This window comes from Pongo abelii, chromosome 4 (assembly GCF_028885655.2).
Source record: "Pongo abelii isolate AG06213 chromosome 4, NHGRI_mPonAbe1-v2.0_pri, whole genome shotgun sequence".
NCBI lineage: Eukaryota > Metazoa > Chordata > Mammalia > Primates > Hominidae > Pongo > Pongo abelii.
In genome coordinates, this window is record NC_071989.2 from 130,673,541 (window position 1) to 130,694,745 (window position 21,205).

The 21,205-nt window shown below is 37.4% G+C and overlaps 1 protein-coding gene across 5 annotated transcripts in view; it reads left to right on the top strand.

Annotated features, from left to right (window-relative positions):
• SNCAIP (synuclein alpha interacting protein) overlaps positions 1–21,205 on the top strand; it is a 147,753-nt gene that overhangs the window by 95,315 nt on the left and 31,233 nt on the right. For all 5 annotated transcript variants that reach the window (XM_054555874.2, XM_024247116.3, XM_054555875.2 and 2 more), the window contains 3 exons: positions 9,546–10,417; positions 12,026–12,205; positions 18,640–18,753. In XM_054555874.2, coding sequence (XP_054411849.2) covers positions 9,546–10,417; positions 12,026–12,205; positions 18,640–18,753 — 1,166 coding nt within the window. The remainder of the gene's footprint in view (positions 1–9,545; positions 10,418–12,025; positions 12,206–18,639; positions 18,754–21,205) is intronic.

A 21,205-nucleotide genomic window follows, 5' to 3' on the forward strand; every position in this document is an offset into this window, starting at 1 on the left:
CACTGATAACGTCCCCCAGCTTCAACTTTGCTTGCTTTGACTCTGACCCACTCTGATCTAGCAATAACAGCTACAGAACCTGCCAGATTCTCTCTCCTTTAGAAACTTGCAGATGTGCTTCCTTCTACCTACTCAGATCTTCATAAAATTATCTTTCCTCTTATATTATCTCCCAGTTTCTCACGTAATTGGCTTCTCGTCCTCCAGATCTTAGCTTAAATGTCACCTCCTTGATGAGGTTCTCATCTGTTTTCTATTCCAGTCCCCTCATTTCTTCAAAGCAGTTTACATTTAGTAATTTTTTTATTTATCTGTGTACTTGCATCATTGTCTGAGGAGGATTATGTCTATTTCATTCACTCCTGCACCCCTAGTGACATGTGCATAGAGACATTCAATATATATTTGTCGAATGAATGAACTGTATAAGAGTACTATAGCATTCTGCCAGTTACCAATTGCTTTAACACTCTGACGATGCTTTGTATTCCTGCTTTTCTTGCTTACTAAGTTAAAAAAAAAGAAAAAAAAGGATCACCACCCTTAGCCAGTTGAAGGAATTAGCAGCTGTAAGAACAGATTCTCAGTGATAAAATGACTAAATTTAGGCTAATGCTGCTAAAAATAAAGAGGAAGGAAACCCTTCCACTCAACTGTTTTTAAGAAAGGTTGGGGGATTTTTTTGTTTGTTTTTTATAGACAGGTTCTCACTCTTTCGCCCCAGCTGAAGTGAATTGGTACAATCATAGCTCACCACAGCCTCCAACTCGTGGACTCAAGCAGTCCTCCTGCCTCAGCTTCCCTAGTAGATGAAACTATAGGAGCAAGTCTCCATGCCTGGCTAATTTTTTAATTCTTTGTAGAGATGAGGATCTCAATGTTACTCAGGCTGGTCTCAAATTTCTGGCTTTAGGCAGTCTTCCTGCCTCAACCTCCCAAAGCACTGAGATTACAGGTCTGAGCCAGTGCGCCCACCCAAGAAAAGTCATTAAAAATTATTTTTCCTTTTTTTTTTTTTTTTTTTTTGAGACAGTCTTGCTCTGTGGCCCAGGCTGGAGTGCAATGGCACAATCTCAGCTCACTACAACCTCCGTCTCCCAAGTTCAAGCGATTCTCCTGCCTCAGCCTCCTGAGTGGATGGGATTACAGGCGTGCACCACCATGCCTGGCTAATTTTTGTATTTTTAATAGAGATGGGGTTTCACCATGTTGGCCAGGCTGGTCATGAACTCCTGACCTCAAGTGATCCGCCCACCTTAGCCTCCCAAAGTGCTGGGATTACTAGCGTGAGCCACCTTGCCCAACCATAAATTATTTTTCTGACTTTGCTCCCACACAGAAGGTTCCTAGTAAATGGTTACCGAAATTTAGACAGACAACACAGTGTTGGATTTAGATTAGAGTGAATCTGAAATGAGTACGACCACTGATTTCTGGGATTCCATTGCATATATGTGACCCAAATAGAGAAAAATGTGAATTATATCTTTAGGGAATAATTTAATTTCAATAAGGCAGTCCTCCAGTGTTACGGGAAGAAAGTTAGAGTCAGAGGACCTTGGTCCTAGTTGAGAAGTCAGCATGCTATGTCATTTTCCACATTATACTTAAAATTCTCTGAGTTCTCATTTATTTCTAAGTAAGAATACATAAGAACTGCCTTTCCATCCTCCAGAGTTGTGGAAATCTCTAATGAAATCATACACTTGCCTTGTACTCAGAAACATAAAAAGGCTTACACAAAGGTATTGGCAATTTTAAAGTATTAAGTGGAGGACGTTTTAGGAAAATTCCAAATAAGAAATATTGCTTTGTGGAATTCTTAAAATACATTTAAATCTTTCTTTCACTCTTTATAGTAATATTTGTGAAGTGTATGGTGACCTGCACCTGAAGACGGAGGTGCAGCAGCTCTGCCATTCATTAATCCCAGGGCGAGCCACTTTCCGCTCTTCCTCCCACTTTGTTTGCCACTGCATCTGCCTGTTCTCTCTCCAGTCTTGTAGCTGAGAGTTCAGGCCATGGTAGGAGCTTGCATGGGCAGACCCACAGACCTGCCAAGAGCAAGAGTAGGCTGCAGGCCAGCACTGGGCCTTCCATTTCTCCTCCCCTTAAAGTGTGTCCTTCTTAAAATAAGACCAGTTTTCACAGACTCACCAATTTGTTTCTTGCGGAAAATAGAATGCATTTAAGTTTTAGCAACAATAAAACAAGAAGGGAATACTCTTATACCCTAAAGACATACCCCATTTTTTTTGTTGTCTTGGTGTCTAAAGCTAATTTTCTAATGTGGACACATAGTCCATATTTAGAAGTAAAATCAGCAGGCATTTTGGAAGTTGTCAATTGGAAATGGAGAGAAGAGGGTAGGGATTTTTCAGCCTGTGCTGTCAGCCTCCTGTTCTCTCTTACCAAAGAGCAGTAACTCAGAGTCCTTTGTCCTTGACGGTAGATCACCCCTGTAAAACATCGCCACCTTCAGTTAAAATGTGTGTGTGCTGCACGGTCAGAAGCCACACTGAGCCTGCTCACAGCTCTGCCCTGTTCCAGAGCATCTCCAATGGTGAGCCTTTCACTGTCCCTTGAAATGTATCTCTCCCTACATTTCCTCAAGAAAGGGAGGGAAAGAAGGAAAGGAAAACTGGTAAACGGGCCTGGAATGAACACAAAACTTAATCCACTCCCGAGGTTTTGCTAGTGTCAAAGTGAAGGTCAGCATACTTTATAGATGACACAATAATGCGAAGACCACGTAACTTTCTTCACCCCACCAATTGCTGTTCTATGGAAACTGTACTTTTGAAGCCCAAAGGTTTAAAGTTGTCAAAATATTGAGTCTGATTTCGTGATGGAATATGCCTCTTTGGTAAAGTATCTTTTCTATCCAGGGTAGTAGGGCTTGAGTATTTCAATGAGTTGTCACAAAACAAAGAAATGGGTGCAAATAGAGGGCAAAGTTATGTGAGCAGGTCTTGACAATTCTGGGCAGAGCTGGGAATAATAAAACATGAATCAGACACATTCAATGACAGCTGCTTGATATCAGTAGCCACTTAAAGACAGAAAGTTTAGAACCCAAATCAATGACGCTTTCCCCACAGTGTTTTAATGCCCTAATGTGGATAGATTGTTGGCTGGCATTTCTATAATAAACAAGCCTTCTGTCCTCCTTCCTCAGCCTTACATTACCCTTACTAGAGGGTCTGTAGCATCAATGAAAAGGATGAGCAAGCAGCCAGAAGGGAACATCCCAGAAACACTCATTCCTCACACACACTTTTGCTCTTCCCAAGACAGTGCCCCATCACAATTCTCCAAATCCAGAGTTGACTCAGCCTTAACTTTGATCAGGCACCCAGCAAGTCATCCTCACTCAGACTCTGTGCCTTCTTCCTACTGTCAGAACATGGGATAAGCCACCTGTCATCACTTCTTACAGAGCCTGAGGTGTCTGCAGTAAGTGGGTGCAGTACAGACTTCAGCTTATATGGGACTAACCAAACTCCTGACTCTAGCATTAATATTCCCAATCATTCATAATGCCCTTCCTTTTGCTGTGAAAATGGAAGGAAATGGAATGTTGGAGAACTTCAAAAGTATGTCCTTGAAGGCGACTAGGTTTCCAGTAGCTATGGATGTGAGGTATATTGTTGTGTATATTTGAAGGCAATTATAGCTAAAGCTGACCACTTTGTTCCTCGTGGAAAATAAAATCCATTTAACTTTTAATGAAAAACAGTAGGGGAACACTAGTTTGTCCTAAATCATACCCCTTTTCTTTCTATTCTTGATGTCTCAAGCTAATTTTCTAATATGGACACATAACTTTCTATTTAGAGGTAAAATAAATAGGCATTTTGGGAGCCACCATTGACGTTTGGTCCTGAAAATTGAATCCACTGTTGCAACAGCAAACTGTCCATTATCTTCCTAAGAAAATACTAATTTATCAGTCTTAGGAGCCAAAGAGTTGCTCTGTGTCAGCAATCAGCATAGCCTCATAATTATAAATTTGTGAGGATCTGGTGAAAGACATAGATCCAGAGAAATTATAGTGTTTCATAGTGAGTCATTCAGAATAAAGAGCTCTGTTATTTGTAGACATTCCATACAGTCATAGAAATTTAGGGGTGGATCAGGTTTTAGCAATCTTATAGTCTAACCCCTTCATTTTACAGATGAGGAGACTGAGGAATGTTTTGTAGGAAATAGATGAAAGTGTTTTAATATGCAGCACATCTTGTCTAAACATTTTCAAGAGCTTACTAACACCATCTTTGAAATATTTGGCACAATTAGTATGCCCAAAATGTGGCAAGGTGACTTCATTGTGTAAGAACTCATATTTATTTACTATACTTTTTTTCTTTGGTTTTGGCATCTTCCTTCCCTCCTTCCTTCCTTCCCTTCTTTCTTCCTTCCTCCTTCCTCCTTCCCTCCCCATCTCCCCTTTTATTCGTTCATCCATTCATTGAAAGATTAAGTCATTGGTCCCCAGTATCTTCAAGGCACTCTGCTCTACAAAGGGCTGGTTATAAACACAAGTTGGTTCTCAGGCTATCTTTGCCCTTGAGGGGTTCTCAGGAGGGAAGGTGAAACAGGTATATGAGTGAATAGTTGTAACAGAATTTCAAAAATGACCAGCTCTAGGTATGTGCAGGTATTATCAGGGCACTAGGAAGCAAGGAGCAATTATTCCCTAGGAGAGTCACAGGAACTGCACAAAGGAGGTAACCCCTGAGTGTAATCTTGTGAGATGAGCCTGAGTCTCAGGCAGAGAAGACAGCCAAGAGCATTGTAGGAAAGTAAGAATAAGCTTAAATGCAGGGAGAGTATGGTATATCCAGAAAGGATGAATTTAGCAGTGGAGCTGCAGGGAAAAATTAGTGATTTGGGAATCATGAGTGCTGAGATGATAAGGTAAATACAAATACAAGAGCTGCTACATACCATGCTAAAGAATTTAACTATTATCCTGGAAGCCAAAGTTTCACAAACCTAGTAATTTAAGTATCATTTCCACAACATGTGTTATATCCCAAGTCTACCTCTGTTATTTTTGCTTTTCCTGTATTGCACCTGTACTATGTTTATTTAATATATTTTTCTAAAACACCTGACTTTCAAACATATTTGTTTTTAAAAGAAACTTCATGTCACTATGGTTGTAAATAGAAAGCCATGGTCACTTGCAATAAATTCAAGGTCATCATTAAAATGAATGTGATAAATTGAACATAAAACATTCCTTTCATTATTTGCTTATGAACGTCTCTGAGCCTGAGGCCTGAGGTCTCATTTTTCGAATAGGGAATGGTAAGTTTTGGAAAGGAGTTAAATTCATTCTAGCACCAAAATGAGTCTCCTTATATTAATTAGTAAGAAAAAAGAGAATTTGGAAGGCCAATAGCATTCTCACTCTGTAAATCAGGGGTATTTAGCATGGTTCCTCTGTGCCTCTTAGACATTGCAGGGATATGCACCCACATATGGGGAAATATTGTTTAGTACAGGGCTACCTGAAATATTTGAGTGGATTTTGGGTGGCAAAGTCAGACTTACTGAAGAAGGTTAACTCAGGACTGAAAAAAGAGACCAGGGGAAGCCAGGAAAACCTTGCAGAGACTGTGGGAGAGGATCCCAGTGTGGTCCAGCCAGTTTAGTGACGATGAAGAGGGCCCAGATTTCAGAGGGATTGAGGATAAGGACACAGCAGGACTTGGTGCCTGAGCGATGAAGGGCAGGGGTCAAGGAAAGAGAAGAGTCAAGGATGCCTTGGAGATAGATTGCTTGGGAGACTGCGTAAGTGTTCATGTCACCATGTAGGCCACGATCACAGGGGATATGTTTTTGGAAGGGGAGTAGCATCTGGATGTGTTAGGGGAAAAGGGGAAGGGGAGGGAGTGGGCAAGGGTGGAGAAAGATGAGGCATTTGGATTAGACCAGGCCACCTATCAGGAATCCTTGCACATTCTAAGACTGCACCACATGTTTGTTCAATCAATAGATGGGTGTGGACAGTCAGCAGGAAAATACTTTGCTAAAGCTCAGTGGCATTCCAAGTGTCAGCTAGATCCGAAGAGATAATTGTGGCCTATACATCAGCAGCAAATACGTGTCTGTTTACTTACTGACCATTTTAGAAAATCTGTGGTGTAATCAGATAGGCAGGTTTAAGGCTTATTAGGCATGTTTACTTCTGTAAGATGTTAAAAATGAGCCCATTCAACCAAAAAGTCATTATGAATCTACTTATGTAAAGCAATTTTCTGGGTTCTTTAAGGGATAGAGAGATAAATTAGACACAGACTCTGCTCTCATGGAACTTGTACAAATCTAAAATAGATAAAATTTGGGGGGATTTAAATTTTGCTAACATGTAAAGAATTTATTCATAATTTCCAAAAAGCAAATTTAGCCTCAAAATTTTTCTAGTAACAAAATAAGTCTAAACTTTGTTTCCATGTATGGTAAGAAATTTATTATTGTATTGCAATAAAATAAAAGTATGAGTGAAATTTTTGATAGATTTAAATAATTGCAAGTGAAAATCTTACTAGTCATTAATAGCCCCTCTTCTGTGTTATTCTTAAAATACATGATTACAGAGCTTAGCAGCAATAAAGGAATTGAATTTTGTCTTTTGTATATAGCACAAAGTTGCCCTTCTTCCCATCCAGGTGTATGACATAGCAATAAATTGGAGACTTTTAATGAAAACCTGTGAAATAATCCATTTTTCATTACTGGGATGTCTTTTCTTGGCAACCAAGACATAGATGAGAAAACACAGATCTCACTCACAGCCTCAAAAAGAGCCATAGGTTTGAAGAAGGAGGGGGACAACAAGCCAAAATGTTGACACTCCTTCTTCAGTTTCTAGATCCTTCTGTGAAAAGACGTGTTTTCGTAAGACCCAGACAGAATTCGTTTCCATAGAGCGTTTTTAATGGCTCCTGTCAGAACAAAACAGCTGGGAAACATATGGTATCCATTTCCCTGTATCACTTGGAAAAAATTTCACATGTAAATAAAGCCAACATAAAAGAGTAGCCCTTTGAACCTACGACCTTATATAATACATAAATATATTGGTACAATGCACTCATTGTATTGACCTACTAAGTTATGTGGCTTTAAAATTTTTTATTACATTCTGAGATGCACATTTTCTAGAGCTTCCAAAGAAATCAAGATAATTGGCAAAATATTACCAAATATACTCAATAATAAGAGTGTATCTCAGAAATGTCTATGAGTACATATATATATATTCCATTTTATTTAAAGCCTTGCAGAAAGTTGATGAATAAAATTAAAGGCATATTTGCATCTTATAAACTCTATGTCCACTATCTGCTATTTTAATTAAATAAGTAACCATGTGTTCTTGAAGAGAGAAAGACTTGGCAGAAATTTCTGGCAGACATTAATTTTTCATGGCTTTATATTTTTAGAGAGAAAAGGTCATATAAAAGGTAGAAAACTTTTAAATTTATAAGGGACCAACTGTAATTAGTCTTTGCCTTTGCATATTTACATTTCATAAATAACTTTAGCAAATTGAGCTCTTACTGGTGATTATCACTCCACTGAGTTTATTAACAGGATTTTGTCCCCTGTGAAATTAAACTGTAAATCCCTCAGAAGGATGCACTTTGTGCATTTTAGAAGATTTAATGTGTTGTGCAAAGTGAGATTCAAATTCACATACTAGCATTTGTTAATTGTCTGATCTATGCCAAGCACTGTGTACAACTAAGAACTAAAGCCAGCAAAAAGGAAGGAAAGCAGCAGCCTAAGACCATCTAAATACCTTCCTTCCCTTCTGGAACATTCTCTTCTACATTACTTATTGGAGAGAATCCAGCCGTGCTTCCACAGCTCATAGTATTCTCTTCTTAGATTCTAAAATGTCAGAGCCAGAAAGGTCTGAGAAGTGGACTGCATAGTGCAGACCCTTGGAAACCTCATGCAAAACTGTGGTCAATTTCAGGGAAAGAACTCACTGATAGTTATATAGCATTCAGGCTCAGAGCACTCACTTTCATCCCCTTAGCTTGGTTCCAGAACTTCTCTGAATCCTTTTAGAACATATCCCAGCAGGAAGAAGAATGACCAGTAGCTTAAATTTAGGGAACTTTAATAATGTATGTTCCACTTTCACCCTAAGAATCAGTCATAGCCAGAGGCGATGGCAGAAGTTACAGATGTGAGTATACACCCATCTCATGTTCTTTTTTTCTTTGGTTGTTCCCAGTAGCAAAGAACACACACATACACATGCTTCCCACTTGTTTCAGAAGAGAAGCGGTAAATGGAAGGTCCCTAGTTGTAGGGCATGCCCCCTGAAATCTCACCCTTTGATGGGGGATGATAGAAACTACGTGGCAGGGAACTAGGAACCCATAAATCAGTGGCCTGCAAGTTTCCAAGGGTACTGGGTCATCTTTTATCTAGCAGGGGAGTGGCCCAGGGAGGAAGCAGTATAATCATATCTGAGGAGACTGTTGTTGCTCCATCTGCTTGCCCCAAGAGAAGACACCAGGCAGCCTCTCATAACCAGGAGAGATGGTTCTTATCTTTCACCTCCAGGTGTGTCTGGCTGTTTCACGTTCTACTCTATCACAACCAGACACTTACTCAAATGCAAACCAACACACAATCTTTATCCAAACTTTGCACAGAAATTAGAAAAAAAAAAAACCACTCTGCCTGACCCATCTTCTTTTCAGAACTTTCTTCTCCTGTTTGTTTCCAGCCTTCTCAACAATGGAGGGCAGTATTGAATCCTAAAGAACATGTTCTGTTGTGAAGTGTTAGTGCATTCTGTCACTGTGTCATATGTCAGAAAGCACCATGAAATGCTGCTGCGTGATAGTTGACCAGGGTACTTTGACCAAGGTGGAGTTAACTCAACTGTGTCTTCTCTCCCACAGTCCTTTCAACTCCTGAGCACTGCATTCCTTCCTATTCTTTCCCTAATCCACTTAATGGCACACCTAGGGAGTCACTCAGGAGGTCATAGTTTGAATTTGCTCAATATTAAATAATTTGCCACTTCTTTTCATGGGACTTCTTATGCATTAGGGGTGTATGTGAACATGCACACTAATGTGTGTGCATGTGTGCATGCATCCCTTTTCTCCCTAAATCAGTTTGGAAGTTTATTTAACACTGAAGATCTTATTCTCTAATCTTGTTTTTCAGGATGGTGACAAATATAAAAATATTGCCAGGGAGGTAGATCTATCCAGGGAATAAACCTAAATACCTATCTGGGTTTGCTTCCTTAGCTGTTTACCTTTACCATTATTATTACTTTAATTAATTTTGAGTCACTGTGTTATAACTGTCTTTGATCATTCACTGTTTTCCAATGGTAAGTATGATTTTTTTTTGTTCTATCGATATGTACTCTAAGTCATCCTCACACACAGAGCCTTAATTTGAACATAATGTGAATGAACAAAGTCTACCTGCATAGCCAAGATATGTTCAGCATTCCAAATTAATAGCTTTCTATTTTAATTTTTTAAAAACAGTTTCTAGCTCTAGCTGGAATTGTGGCATCTCAACTCTTATTACAAACACGCAAAAGCCCACAGGAATCGCTGACGTGTACAGTAAGTTCCGCCCAGTGAAGCGGGTTTCGCCACTGAAACATCAGCCAGAGACTCTGGAGAACAATGAAAGTGATGACCAAAAGAACCAGAAAGTGGTTGAGTACCAGAAAGGGGGTGAGTCTGACTTGGGCCCCCAGCCTCAGGAGCTCAGCCCTGGAGATGGAGTGGGTGGCCCACCAGGTAAGAGCTCTGAGCCCAGCACATCGCTGGGTGAACTGGAGCACTACGACCTCGACATGGATGAGATTCTGGATGTGCCTTATATTAAATCCAGTCAGCAGCTTGCCTCTTTTACCAAGGTGACTTCAGAAAAAAGAATTTTGGGCTTATGCACAACCATCAATGGCCTTTCTGGCAAAGCCTGCTCTACAGGAAGTTCTGAGAGCTCATCATCCAACATGGCACCATTTTGTGTTCTTTCTCCCGTGAAAAGCCCTCACTTGAGAAAAGCATCAGCTGTCATCCACGACCAGCACAAGCTGTCCACTGAAGAAACCGAGATCTCACCTCCTCTGGTTAAATGTGGCTCTGCATATGAGCCTGAAAACCAGAGTAAAGACTTCCTAAACAAGACATTTAGTGATCCTCATGGTCGAAAAGTTGAGAAGACAACACCAGACTGCCAGCTCAGGGCCTTCCACCTACAATCCTCAGCAGCAGAATCCAAAGCAGAAGAGCAGGTCAGTGGCCTAAACTGGACCAGCTCCCAAGGCCCAGAAGAAAGGAGTGAATATCTGAAAAAAGTGAAAAGCATCTTAAACATTGTTAAAGAAGGACAGATCTCTCTCCTGGTAAGTATGATCTAGTTCAGTATACATGTCAATAGACTGGAGACTCCTTTTTAATCAGCTGCATTCGTTAGTAACAGAACGATGCTGCATTTGTTTTGGTTTTTACTTAGTCTTTACTTGTGGCTTTAGTTGGGAGATGTGACCTTTTGAGTTTTAAAATAAGAAGTTATGAGGTTAATACAGGGAAAACAAATAGCTATACAGGGAGTGTTATTTCATTTTAACTTTGCATGAATTCAACTCAAGACTCTTAATCTCAAGGAGAGCCCGGCACTTTCTTTAACTTGAATCTCAATGTCTTTCTTTTTGCTTTTCAAATGGTTCCCAGTGCTCTCACGCAGCTATATGTGGGGATGTCAATTCTTGGCTGATGGTGGACCTGCCAGACATGTAAACAGAGGGTCTTCTGTTTTGTCCTGATCATTATTCAGAAGAATTGGACCAGGTTGTTTGAAAAACATTTGTAGATAGAAGCTTACCCAAGGGCTTCATTGCCCTCTGACCCAGGTGGAGTTTTTACTTACTTCCAGCTCTGCATGTCTAGGGAGCATGAAGAAGCTTTTCCAAAGACTCTAGACACAGAGTAACATGATGTAAGAAAAGTCTGTTCTGCTTCGGCTCAGAGAGAGCGAAACTTAAATAGCACTCCATCTGCCTACATTGTTCTTTTCTGGCTTCCAGACTTGGACCAAACAGTAGCAAGCCTGGGCTCATACTATGATGCTAATTAAAGTCTCATTCAGGAAAATCATCACATCTTGGCAATATGGTTCTACTTAGTATAAAGCCATGCATACTTAAGTACAATGTACTTGCTCTATTATCACAAATACTATTGTGATAGGGTAATATAATTTAATAATTTTATGAAATAAAGTAGTATTTTTTTCTCCTGAAAATGTCTTTTCCATTTTCCTGGCTCTTCCCCCTAATTCTCTTTGGTTCATTCCTTTCTTTTGTCCTTCTCATGTTTTCATGTTTCCCAAATGCTAACAACACCTCTCAGTTCACCCAACAATCTCTATCAACGAGTTCATAGTCAAGGGACAAAAACTTCACTAGAGATGAGAAAACCAAAGCCATGTAGCCTCCAGATACCCCCAGAAGTTTGTTTGACGACAGTGTCTAGAGGTACCTATGAGAGCACTAGTAGCAGCAGTCATCATGTAGTTTGCCAAAGCCAGTTCTCTACAATTCAAGGCAAAATAAACAGGTAGAGACAAATAGCTCATTCATTCAACAAACATAGAACAGGGAATAAAACCCAGCCCCAACCCTCAAGGACTTCACAATCAAGTAGGGGAGACAGACAGGGAACCTGACAATTACTGTAAATGTCATTATAGTTCTTTAGAAGCCAACTTGAAGCCTCCACACCTCCACACCTAGCCCTGTTGCCATGTCTCGTATGATCTGTCTCTTGAGAACTCATGTTCTAAAGCATATTGTAACAAAGAATAATAGCAAGAAACTGATTTATTAGATCCCCAAGGCTCCCAACAGAGCTTCTATAAGCTCATTTCTTCTTTCCAGTGCCCAGAGAAAAACTCCTACAGGATCTTGCTCTGATTTATTGACTTGGGTTTTCTAATCTTACTATTTATACAGCCACACCTAGCTGCAGACAATCTAGACAAAATTCACGACGAAAATGGAAACAATCTATTACATATTGCGGCATCACAGGGACACGCAGAGTGTCTACAGCACCTCACTTCTTTGATGGGAGAAGACTGCCTCAATGAGCGCAACACTGAGAAGTTGACTCCAGCAGGCCTGGCCATTAAGGTGACTGGTTGGGGGCTGGAACCTCCACAGCTAGAAGCTGGATTTCTATTTTTTAAGATTCCTTGTTAGCTAAAGTGTTGGAAGGGAGAGAAGAGAGTGGTTTGTCAAGCAAAGAGCAAATGAACATATTGCATTTAAGAGAGTAATCATTTCAGTCACTGCTTTGAGATTTTGAGACTAAATTCCCAGTTTTTGTCAATCTGCTACTAAAGAGAAAGAAAAATGATATGTTGTGGTTCTAAGAACTTTTGTTATTCATAGGGATTGCAATTTAGCTTCTTAACCACACCTGGATCTATCAGAGACTTTCATTTCTTCCTAATATGAGAATAATGAGCAAGACGAATGTGGGAAAGGTGTGTTTTAAGGATGCTAGCTCTCGGGAGTATTTCAGATCACAAAGTGGGCACTTAACGGATCACATCTGAAGTTTAAGTGTCTTCAGTATCAAGAATTTTTTAGAGTATCAGTGCCGAGTTTGAGTTTAGCTCTTGCAGAGCACAGTATGCTATCAAAAACTACACAAATTAATGTCAACTGGGATAGAGTTAAAACCTAGAAACTGTGAGACAAGAAAACATGGACTTTTATAGCACTGCAGCAAGTGCCTCTGCAAAATATAGTACATCACTAGAAGATTAGCTGTTCAACTAAAATTACCTAAAAGATCTTTGGCAAATAAATGTAGAATCCAATCATATTTATTAAAAAGCCAGAAGTGACACTCAGGGAAATATAATACATCTTGTATTTTTGCGTATGTGCTTTGCTTTACGTAATAGTTGTGTCTTCTAAAAGCTGAATAATCATAATTTTTATAAATGGAATTATATTGAAATTGGTGAGGGGAATTTGTTAGAGAAACCTACATGTGAATTCACTAAAGAACATTACATTTAAAAAACCATTAACTGCTGTTCTACCTTAATATATTTTTTATGCAAACCTGATTTTTTGTATTTTATTTTGATGATTCAGCAAAATTTTATACATTAAAAGTAATTTCCATTTTATTTAATTTTGCTCAGTTAAGCAAAGTAATTAATAAGGTATACTTCAAATCTAGCATAGAAGATAATTTTTTAAATAAATCTATGACCCTGGTGGGTATTATTTTGCTTTGGTTGTAAGTGATATGATGTCTAATTAAGAAGTAAACTTCAGGCAGCTATCATGAAGAAAGATAGATAGAACTAAACTACAGGCAGCTATCATGAAGAAAAGATAAGTCAAATGTAAAGTCGAGATTTAATATAGTTGAGCTTAACAAAGTGTACCAAGTTTACCAGGTACTGCGTTTGGCGGCTGGCAATACAAATTTGTATAAGTCATAGTCCCTACTCTTAAGGAGCTAATATTATTGCTAGTGGATAAGACTGGTAAGTTATCAGTAACACAAGTATAGGATGACAAATTTGGGATATAGCCCTGTGACAGAGTTCTGTAGACATCAATGAGCATGTGTCAGTGATAAATAAAATATTCTTGCAGTGCTAATGAGTGTTAAGATTTGCCTTGCTGTTTTAGTGTTTACAAAATACAGTTCTCATTGGTCTTCCTAATGGTAGATTATTTATATAGGTAGAAGAAAATAATTTTTTTTTAATTTGTATGCCCTAGGTCTTGTTTTGATAGATTAAAAATCTCTGTGTAGAAGGTACATAAGAAACTTAGTGGTCGTTACACCAGTCTTTAGCATAAACACCTTCTATGATATCCATATTAAGTTTCAGTTCATTCTTATATTCCTGCAGTCAACATAAGATCGCCATCATACAATCAGTGTGCAAACTTAAATAGCAGTTGTTTTTTTTTTTCGTTTTAATGAAAAAGATTTCAAACCCATAAGACTCAAAAACTTTTAAAAGTTTGAGGTCTCAGGCTTTTCATACTTAACTTCCAGACAATGATTTGAATGTTCTATTCCTTTATTCTAGAATTTACAAAAGCAGTAAATACAAATATTTTATAACAAGTGCTTCCCTCTTTAGAAATCTGTCCTGACACATATTTTGTCTCAGTCCATTCAGTGTATTTTGATGAACATTGATGACGTTGAGAGAGTCCTAAAGAGTCATCATTTTGTTTTAGGACCTTGTTTTGAACACCAGTAACCAACTAATGGTGTTTCACCTCATTAAGCACAGTTTTGATGGCCCTGCTGTCATGGAAAGACAAAGTTGGTGCAAATGGACAGAGGTTGCTAAGATAATATGACTTGGCTGACAGGAAGCAGAGTCAGGGATAAGGTATCAAATAGAAAGGTTTACCTGAGAACAGGGGCTTTGAAGTCATATCAGGACTTAAGAACATCTCCCTCAGTATTAATCTCCTAGAATGGAACATAATAAATTCTGCCAGTTACATACAGAATTTATTGACCACTTCTGGGATACCCAAGAGTACATACTGTGGGAGTTCAGGGTATTATTGAGTTTTCTTTAGAAATGATTAAGCAAAGTAATTGGAAAGAAATATTTCTAAAAGGTGAGAGCAGTCTGTTTTCTAAAACGGGACAGAAGAAGAAATTATTTTAAGACTTAAACAGTCTAGGAATGAAATAATCTTAATTCCCTTTTCACTTCTCATTCAGTCCTTTTGATTAAGCCAAAAAGCAAAGTGTCCATCTGGATTTAACATGACTTCAAACACATAATCTTACTGATACCCCCTTGCTGTATGTTAAATACAGCAAGTGGCCCCAGGCCCATAGACTTTGGCAGGCAAAAATCTGCTGCTAGAATTTTTTGTTTGTTTGTTTTCTTAGTATTTATATTTATGGCAAGTAATACTGGTTTCAAACTCACAGTAGTGATATAATATTTCCTTCTGCCTTTCTAACAGTATTTTATTTATTTTAAGTGTTGCCTCCTTGAATAACTAGAACTAACAGACATGTAATAGAACACTACCCAACAATAGCAGAAAACATATTCTCGTCAAGTACACATGAAACATTCTCCAGGATAGACCAAATGTTAGGCTATGGAACAAGTCTCAGTAAGTTTTTTTTTTACCTTTTGTTTTTATTTATTTATTTATTTATCTATTTATTTATTATACTTTAAGTTCTAGGGTACATGTGCACAACATGCAGGTTTGTTACACATGTATACATGTGCCGTGTTGGCTTGCTGCACCCATTAACTCATCATTTACATTAGGTATTTCTCCTAATGCTATCCCTCCCCCATCCCCCCACCCCACGACAGGCCCCAGTGTGTGATGTTTCCCACCTGTGTCCAAGTGTTCTCATTGTTCAATTCCCACCTATAAGTGAGAACATGCGGTGTTTGTTTTTCTGTCCTTGCGACAGTTTGCTCAGAATGATGGTTTCCAGCTTCATCCATGCCGCTACAAAGGACATGAACTCATCCTTTTTTATGGAAGTCTCAATAAGTTTTAAAGGATTGAAATGCAAAGTTATGTCCTTCAATCATAATAGAATGCAATTAGAAATCAATAACAAAAGGAAATTTGGGATGTTCATAAATATGTAGAATTACATGTCAAAATAAATCAACGTGTTAAGAAATCACAAGGAAAATTAGGAAATATTTATAGATGAATGAAAATGAAAATACAACATACCAACACTTAGAAGATGCAACTAAAGCAGCACTTAGAGGGAGATTTGTAGCTGTAAATGCCTCTATTAAAAGAGGAGGAGAGGAAAGTGGGAAGGAGAAAGACTTCAAATTAATAGCCTAATTTTCCACCCTAGAAAACTAGTAAAAGAAGAGCAAACTAAATCCAAAGCAAGCAGAAGGAAGGAAATAATAAAAATTAGAGTAAAAAGAAATAAAATAAAAAATAGAAAAATAATAGAGGACATCAACAAAACAGCATTTAGTTCTATGAAAATATTTTTTAAAATTAATGCATGTCTAACTTAGGTAAACTGACCAAAAAATAAATAAATAAATAAAAGTAGAGAGAAGACCTACATTACTAAAATCAGAAATCAGAAATGTTGCCTCACATTTCTGTGTTCTGTGTAAATGCCAGTTTGCTTAAACCATCTTGCCTAGTAAATGATCAATATGGTTGCTATTCCTTTCTTCATTTAGAGGGAATGAAGCACATTGTGTTAGTGTGTTAGCTGTTTTTTGTTTTTAATCCTGGTAGGAAACATTTGGCATGCTCCAATTGTGAAATTTAAGGAAAGTCTGTAATTAAGGGATTATATATAAAAGGATGGTTGAGGGTAACGGGGTTCGTAAAGGAAAGTGCAGTACCCTGGGGTCTTTATTTAACAACCAGGACACGGTTACCTCCCCAAAGCGGGGAAAGGGAAAGGAGTGGTTATAAGAACTTGAGATAGAGAGGGCTGAGTACAAAGGACTGGCTTACTTTTGAGCTTTTTAAGGGACTCAGATGGCCAATGGCAACCCTATAGAGAGGGCCTCAAACTCACTCTCCTTTCCTGATTTGCCACTGTCTCCATCAGCCAGATCCAGCTAGAGGGGCAGGGAGCCAACTCATTCAGAAGAACCTCCCAGGGCAAATACCTCAGAAGAATAGAATCTGCATGTGAATAGTTGGGAGTTCCATTATCCAAATGGAATAAAATGAAGAATGAGCAGATTACCTCGTTGTCCTCCTTTTAGAATAAATTTTTACCCTTGAGCAGTTAAATGGTAGAATTCTAAAATAAAGAGAAAGTAATCCTATTCTACTAATTTAAATGCTACCCTCAGTGAAGCCTCCCTTGGCTCCCTGCCAACCATACCTCTTTTCTCCTGGGCTAAAATCCCACAAGCTGCAAACTAGGAAGGCAGTTGAATGTTTGATTTGTCTGACAGAGTTATTGTGAGAATCTAAGAGAGCATTCTAATAGAAGGTAACAAGTATTGTCTGCTTAGTAAGTTTACATGCTTTATCTCATTTAATCTTCATGGTAACTCTATGAGGTAGTTACTATTATCCCTGCTATTTCACTGTTGCACAGATAAGAAAATTGAATATAGGATAGGTAAAGTAATTTGTCCATGGTCTTGTAACTCAGTGGCAGATTAAGATTTAAAATCATATCAGAATCTGGGTTTTAATCACTAGGAGATACGTATCTGGGTTTATATATCATACTGCTCTATAAGTGGTAGGGAACATTTTCTACAGGTATGTATGTACTATATTGTAGCTATTTACATGCCTTGACTGCTTTTTGAGAGAAGTTTAAGTTTCTAAAAATTATGAGAAATTTTTTAAAAATTATGAGGGTAAAAAATCCTCATAAACGACTATAAGAAAATCCCACCCTTTTTTTTCTGCCTACTTTTACTTGATCCTAAAGGTCAAGAGGGTTGGTTTCCTTAAAAATGTAAAAGTTGAGGATATTTTACTTTCTGTATCCATAGTTATATTATTTGTGTATAATAAAAGATAATTTCCCTTTTTAAAATTGTTTAATATTTTACTAATTAAGATATTTACATCATCCCTTAATGAAATTTTTAATTTCAAATATGAGTTTACTGATTTTTCATTAAGAAATATAATTCTTTGGGGATTGGAAAACAGTTGTGCATCTTATGAAGTTTAATTGAAGAATACTGATTAACTGACCATACCGTGTGTTGGCTTAGTTTTGGAACAACTAGAATGCTCATATGATGCTGGTGGTAATATAAAGTGGGCAATCACTTTGGAAACTAGTTTGGTGGTTTTTTATTAAGTCAAATATACAGCTACCATACGACTCAGAAATTCCATTATTTACCGAGGAGAAATAAAAGCATGTATTCACTATTCACAAAAAAATATTCATAGCAACTTTATTCATAATATCCCCTAAGTGGAAACAATCCACATGTCTATCAATAAGTTATTGGATAAATAAATTGTGGTATAATTCTACAATGAAATACTTCTCAGCAATAGAAAAGGAATAAATTACTGATACAAGCAGTAGCTTGGATGAGTCCCAAAGGCCTGCTATGTAAAAGAAGCCAGACACAAGAGTATATACACTAATCTATTGTGACAGAAATCTCATCAATGGGTGTTTGGGACAAATGAGAGGAGGGTGAGAACCGAAGAGTACTAGAACACTTCTGGGGGTAATGGAAATGTTCTTTGTCTTGAATGAAGTTGTAGTTACAGGAGTATACATATTTGTCAAAATACATCAAACCGTATACTTTAAAAGATTATATTTTGTAGTATACAAATTATACCTTACTAAAGTGAATTTAAAATAACTGATTACAATTATGAAAATGAACTTAAATAAAAATTCTGCAATTGATTTCGAGCCAGATCCACAGATCAGGAATATAATAGGTGATATCTTTATATAACAAATAAATTAAGCCAGATATAAATGCCAAAATTCACATGATTTCTTTCCTTGGTGAAATTACCATCTTTAATGTATTTTTCAAACCTGAGTTACCTTGAATTTCCATCTGTCTTTCTTTTTTAAAACCTAGAATGGTCAGTTGGAGTGCGTACGCTGGATGGTGAGTGAAACAGAAGCCATTGCAGAACTGAGTTGTTCTAAGGATTTTCCAAGCCTTATTCATTACGCAGGTTGCTATGGCCAGGTATGAAGGAGTTTTTTAAGTATCTTCCCTTTGTGTACCATATAATCTTCCTACTTTTTTATTATTAGTCCATCAAAATCCAAACATAAGAAATCATCAAAAATGTATCCAAAGGTATATAACCAATGATATTTGTTGTTATTGTTTTTTTAAATGAAAAAAAGTTTACAACAACCTAAATAAATATCCCATGACAGATATTGGATAAATAATGAAGCTGCAACCACTGATGACATTTTATGGGAAAATGTTCATTATATAGTACTAAACAAATATGTATGATACAAAACTGGTCCTATAATTTAGCACCAACTTTGAATTTTGGAGATAAAGAGAAATAGAAATTAATACTAAAAAAAATTATGTTACAACATGTTTATAGTAGTTATCACTCAGAGTAGTGGTACAAGTGGCTTCGATTTTCTATTTTTTTTTTAATTTTTCAGTATTTTCCAAATTTTTTACAGTAAACACATTTCACATTTATCAAAAGGAACAATGATATATTTTCTTGAAGCCAAAGTTAAAAGGAAAATCTTTATAAGACATTAATCAAGGCAGTCTCACTCAATTAAAGATGAATAAGCACATTAACTAGATGGCTCTCAGTTGCAGTCAATTTCCGCGTTAGGAAATCCCAGCATTAATTAATGTACACAGATCACAATCCAGTGTTTGCAGTTAAAAAAAAAAATTAGTATCTCCCTTTGGAGAATGTGACTGTGAGTTATCTTTTTAAAAAATTGGAACCACAAAATACCAATCTCAGTCTTAAAAAATAATAGTACTGTGTTAAAATAGATTTAATTGTATTTGTGGCAAAGAAAATGGCTTCTCATGCATTTAACTGTATTCCTCTGGCTTCATAAACTTTTCCGGTAGAAGTAAACTGTGGCATTGTCAACAAGAGATTATGCTTTTTCAAGTGTGACAATCTCAAGTTCAAAAAGTAGACAACACTATTACCACAGTCTTTCTTTAGTGGGAGTCATGCTTAGGGATACTTTATTTTGTGCTGTGGTAACTTCTACTAGTGTGTGTGTGTGTGTGTGTGTGTGTGTGTGTGTGTGTGTGTATCATATATATTACATAAAAACATGTTTTTTATATGTTATATATACATGTAAAATGTTTCCTATGTGTGCCAGGCACCATGCCATTGGATTTTGTGTACATTCTCTCATTTATTCCTCAAAACAACCCTGTGAGAGCTTGTTGTGTTTATCCCCATTTCATAGATGAGGAGACTGAAGAAAGAGAGTTACGTGACTTGCACATGGTCTAATGGCTAGTAAGAGCAAAGACTAGATTTCAACTCAGATTCTTTCACTTCAGGGCCAGATCCTGTTTTGTCCCCATTTGTATAGAAAATGTATGCAGATTGTTTGTAGAGGCACTGATATAGCTGAAGAAGACTTTTTTTGCAGTTGTATCTAACAATACATTTAATATTTGGTGTGCTTCACACTACTCATTGAAGAGATTTTCAACTGTACCAAATTTATGAAATGGAGAAAGGAGCAGGCCCTACATTAAAATTTGTAAAAGCCATTGTCTTTGAAATATTATACTTACTCTGTGTTCTTTGTGCATTGTACTTACTAGTCCCTATCCACAGTGTCCTGAAAACAATGATTACTGGTTATTAAGGCATGACGTAAGGATGCCATTTTTTGCTTATGCAGATGCTCCCCAACTTAAAAATGGTTCAACTTATGAATTTTCAACTTCACAATGGTGTGAAATAAATACACATTCTGTAGAAAACATATGTCAAGTTTGAATTTTGATCATTTCCTAGGCTAGTGATATACAGTACGATAGTCTTTTGTGATGCTAGGCCGTGGCAGCTGCAGCTCCCAACAGCCACGTGATCACAAGGGTAAACAATCAATACCCTATAGTGTATTAAGTGCATTTTCAATTTAATATTTTCAACTTAGGATGGGTTTATTGGGCCATAACCCCATTGTAAGTCAAAGAACATCTATACTGGCAAAGAAGAGAACAGGATTTTCAAATGATCAGAAGAATTTGATCACTGTTCATCTTCCTAATCATTTTGAGTCTAAAACAAAATTTTATTCGATTGTGTGAATAGTTATTTCATGTCCCCGATTTCGTTTGCTTATATTAAAGCCTAAAAAGGAATTTTAAGTGTCAGTGGAAAGGCTGCCTGCACTTTTGGTAGAGCTTGCCAAAGAAAAGGAGGAAAGAATTACAGGGCTGTTCTGAGACTCTAAGTAAATAATTGGGCATTCGGCATGCTTTGTCTTGGGAAATGTTGATTATATATGCCAGTTTCTTTATTCAGCTCTCACAGCAGGTTTCTCATAATTTTGAAGCTATTGGGACTGAACAAAATAAAGTGCCTTTTTTCTGGGACTGATTGGGTCACAGTGTGACTTACTTGGTGAGACTAGAGGAAAATATGGAAATTGGTGACCTGTTT